Source organism: Leucoraja erinacea, chromosome 12 (genome assembly GCF_028641065.1).
Source record: "Leucoraja erinacea ecotype New England chromosome 12, Leri_hhj_1, whole genome shotgun sequence".
Classification (NCBI taxonomy): domain Eukaryota; kingdom Metazoa; phylum Chordata; class Chondrichthyes; order Rajiformes; family Rajidae; genus Leucoraja; species Leucoraja erinaceus.
Window position 1 is genome coordinate 40,716,750 of NC_073388.1, and position 4,687 is coordinate 40,721,436.

At 50.7% G+C, this 4,687-nt stretch overlaps 1 protein-coding gene across 1 annotated transcript; it reads left to right on the plus strand.

The window, feature by feature from the left end:
* Positions 1–597: 597 nt before the first annotated feature.
* Positions 598–4,101, plus strand: slitrk2 (SLIT and NTRK-like family, member 2). The gene has a single exon (XM_055643991.1). The coding sequence runs from the start codon at positions 1,261–1,263 to the stop codon at positions 3,769–3,771; it is 2,511 nt and encodes an 836-aa protein (XP_055499966.1). The 5' UTR covers positions 598–1,260; the 3' UTR covers positions 3,772–4,101.
* Positions 4,102–4,687: the final 586 nt, after the last annotated feature.

Here is a 4,687-nt window from a genome sequence, read left to right on the forward strand (position 1 = left end):
AAACAGGCCCTTCGACCCAACTCTTCCATGCTGATCTAGATGCCCCATCTGCACTAGTTCCATTTGGTACCATCCTTCATTCCTTGCGTAAGTATCTGTGTGTGTGTGATGTGTGATTGTATGTGTATGTGTGTGTGAGGGAATGAGTGTGTGTGAGTGTATATGCGTACGCGTGTGAGTGAGTGTGTATGTGAGTGAGTATGAGTGTGTGTTGTGTATGTGAGTCTGTATGTCTGTGTGTGAGTGTGTGTATAGAAATATACAAAGAAACAGAAACATAGGTGCAGTAGGATGCCATTCTGCCCTTCCAGCCAGCACCACCATTCAATATGATCATTGCTGATCATCTAACATCATTACCCCATATCCCTTGATTATTTTAGCCCCATATCTCCATATCCCTTGATTCCTTTAGCCCTAAGAGCTAAATCTAACTCTCTCTTGAAAGCATCCAGTGAATTGGCCCCCACTACCTTCTGTGACAGAAAGTATGCTGCGTAACAGTGCGTGAGTGTGTGTTCATTGTGTATGTGTGTGTATGAGTGAAACTGTGCGAGTGCGTGTATGGGTGTGAGTGAGAGTGAGTGAGTGAGTGAGTGAGTGAGTGAGTGAGTGAGTGAGTGAGTGAGTGAGCGAGCGAGCGTGGTGACAGTACGTGAAATTCCACCTCGCTTCGCCCTTCGCAGAGTTAATGGGAGGTTTCAGCGCGCATGACGTGAGCCTCTGGCAGGCGAAGGGAAGAGGGAAGGTTCAGGCGCAAAGTCTCCACCGACAGAGAGCGATCACCTCCCAGTTTTATCCCCGGGATTCATCCTACAGGCAAACTCAAGTCAGTTTGGAGGGGACGTGCAACGGCTCGCTGGCTATCAACTCGGCTGGGGGGTGTCTTGCGGAGGGGTTTTGTTTTTGGAAGCGAGGAACATTGCTGTTTATTCAGCCGCTGCAATCTCCCGGAATTGTTCGGCCGGAGTGAAGCGGAGCGCCTTGATCCCGCTACCCAATGCAAACTGCGGAGCGATGTACTGCTGCAGACGGAACGAGGTGAGAGGCTAGGCTGGGAATGTAGATATCCGTTGCTTCTTGCACTAACATGCAAGATCGATTGGAAGAAGTGGGCAGAGGTCCTTGCACCCCCTTGCAAACAGGAGTTATTGCAGTCTTGACTGTAAAGGCGTGTGTTTCTCTCTTTTTGAATTTAAGATATAAGGTGCCCTGTAACTTCGCTCGCCCCAACGCGGGTGGGAAGGCGGTGAGATAAAGATGCTGAGTGCCGTCCTGGTTCTAACTGCGCTAGCCGTGAGCGGCATCTCCTCCAAGACCCCGCCAGAGAGCCGTAAACCTGCCAAAGACATTTGCAAGTATCGGTGTGTGTGCGAGGAGAAGGAGATGATGTTGAATATTAATTGCGAGAACAAAGGGTTCACCAGGATTACCTCCCTGCAGCCGCCTCAGAATCGCCTTTACCAACTCTTCCTGAACGGGAACTCCCTCAGCAAGCTGCCTCCTAAAGGCTTCATCAATTTTACCAACACCGTGACCCTCCACCTCAGCAGCAATGGACTGCTGGAGATCCGCAACGGCGCCTTCCAGGGTCTGGCCACGCTGAAGAGGTTGCACCTGAACAACAACAAGCTGGAGGTACTGAGAGAGGACACCTTCCTGGGCTTGGAGAGTTTGGAATACCTGCAAGCAGATTATAACTACATTAGTGTCATCGAGTCCGGGACCTTTAGCAAGCTCAACAAACTCAAGGTTCTCATCTTAAACGACAACTTGATCCCCAGTCTCCCGAACAACATTTTCCGCTTCGTGCTGCTGACCCATCTCGACCTGAGGGGGAACCGGTTGAAGAGGTTGCCCTTCGCTGGAGTTCTGGAGCACATTGGTGGCATCGTGGAGATTCAGTTGGAAGAGAACCCTTGGAACTGTACGTGTGACCTGGTCCCTTTGAAGGCGTGGCTGGATACAATCTCCTTCTTCGTGGGCGAGATGGTGTGCGAGACACCGTTCAGGCTCCACGGCAAGGATGTCACGCACCTGAACAAGCAGGACCTCTGTCCCCGCAAGGGCGCCGTGGACTCCAGCCTGAGGATCATGCGACCGTCTTCCGTCGGCTCCCATCTGTCTCCTACGACCAACCCGACCAAACCCACCCCGAGAGGGGGTAAGGCTCACCGGCAGCCCAAGGGCCGGGGCCGGGTCACGCCTACCCCTAATGGACGCCAGATATTCGGTCCCATAATGGTCTACCAGACCAGATCTCCGGTGCCAACCGTTTGCCCATCCATTTGCTCCTGCAGCCAGCAAAATTCGGACAAAGCGTTGAACGTTCATTGTCACGAGAGAAGAATCAAGAACATCACGGACCTCCAGCCCAGACCATCGAACCCAAAGAAACTCTATCTTACTGGAAACCTGCTGCACTTGGTGCAAGTCAGCGATTTTGGGGACTACGTGGCCTTGGAGTTGTTGCATCTGGGCAACAACCGGATCTCAACCATCCAAGAGGGCGCCTTCCGTAACCTCAGCAACCTCCGAAAGCTTTACCTCAACGGCAATCACATCGAGAGGCTGTCGCCCTCTCTCTTCGTGGGGCTACAGAAGCTGCAGTATCTCTACCTGGAGTCCAATGTCATCAAGGATATTCTTCCCTTCACCTTCCACTCCCTGGGCAGGCTAAGCCTGCTCTACCTCAACAATAACCTTCTGCGGACCTTGCCCCGCGACGTGTTCTCGGGCTCCAACCTAACCAGGCTGAACTTGAGGAATAACTACTTCCCCCAGCTCCCGGTGAGAGGGGTGTTGGACCAGCTGCCTGCCACGGTGCAGATCGATCTCCAGGAGAACCCATGGGAGTGCGGATGTCGCATATTGGCCTTGAAGACTTGGTTGGAACAGTCTCGGGCCGGGTTGGTGGTCAACGAGGTGACGTGCGATTCCCCTGCCAAGTTTACGGGCCAGGCGCTGAGATTCCTGGAGGACGAGGACATCTGCTCGGACTTGCCTCTTCCCACCACCCCGGTGGCCAAGCTTCCCCAGGGGGAAGAACCTCCCAGTCCCGGGACGGCGCGGGCTAACCCGGTGCCCCTCTCCGTCCTCATCTTGGGTTTGCTGGTGGTCTTCATCCTGAGCGTATGTTTCGGAGCCGGTTTGTTCGTCTTCGTGTTGAAACGGCGCAAAAACGGTGCAAGTGGCCAAAGCGGCGCCCCCAACAACTTGGACCTTAACTCCTACCAGTTGCAGCGTGGACCGTACTCCCCCGAAACGAGGGAAAAGACCGAGGCACACGTGTACAATTACATCCCTCACTCCGTTGGGCAAATGTGCAAGAACCCTATCTACATCCAACGAGAAGGAGAAAAGGTCAGCTACTACCGAGACGTACCCGACCAGAATTCCAGCGGTGCGCAGGCAAAGAAGTCTCGCCCTTTGGGCAGTGCTCCGTACTCAGTCAGCACTGTGGAACTACTGGAACAACAGGCGTCCCGACCCTCCGAGTCCCTGTACCAGAACCTGGGCGAGCGGCGCAAGGTGCTGCCCAGCGGTCTGGGAGCCCATTACACCTTCTGCACTTTGCCCAAACGCCAACTCGCCAGCTCCTCCCACGCGAGCCGACACCAAGAGCAGGACAAGCTAAACAAAACGGTATTGTATGGCACTCCGAGGAAACAACCGGTGAAAAGCGACAACCTATCTCTCCAAGGGAAGTCCCACATAGAACCAGATTACCTCGAAGTTTTGGCCATGCAGACTGTTACCAGTCAATTATAGAACCACGAGATGTAAATCTAACCACTAGACAAACACGTACAGGATGCGTTATTCTAACGACCTATTCCCCCGCACCTTCACACGTCTGGTGAACTTCAAAGACCAATATTCTTTCTCCAAAATCCAACTGAATTACCTGTTTCTGGGGGGAAAAAAAGTACTTTATTGGACGTGGCTTCTGTACATGTATGGATCTCTTAATCGCCACACACGCACCCACACACACACACACACACACCGGCACACACACTCACCGATTCACATTCACACACACGCACACATTGTGACACACACCCACATACCCCCACACACACACACAATCTGACACTGACACACACCACACACACACTGACGCACACACACACACTATCCTCTTGCTGGTTTTAGTTTATTCTCGACCGTAACATATCCATCCTACTGTATAAGTTTCATGTTTAAAATTTCCAAAGACCTGACTTTAAAATAACAGTAAGCTATATATGTAGAATCAATATATAGCAAGAAAGGGTGTAATTTTTGGACTGGAGACTCTGATTATTTTCCCCATTCAAGTTACTGAACATTTCCCTTCTGAAGTTTGGGGTGCATTTGTACTGCAAAATCTTCGCTGTTCTTCAACATTGTATCTGGGGAACCAAATGTTTCCAAGTGGCTGTACATATATTGTATTAAAATACAACAAATGTAAGTTAGATTGGTGTGTTGGGTTTGTATATTAAAATTGCTTATTATTTTGTGTTACCAATCAAACATCTGATACCTGAATATGGCGTCTGTTCCAGCACGAGATATATATATATATTTTATTATGGGATAAAATAATGTTTAAGGATTAAATTTGGTGTCGGGATGTTGATAAAATTATATGTTCATTTACCTAGATCCAGCCATTGTTGTGAAAGCCAGCATTTATTGC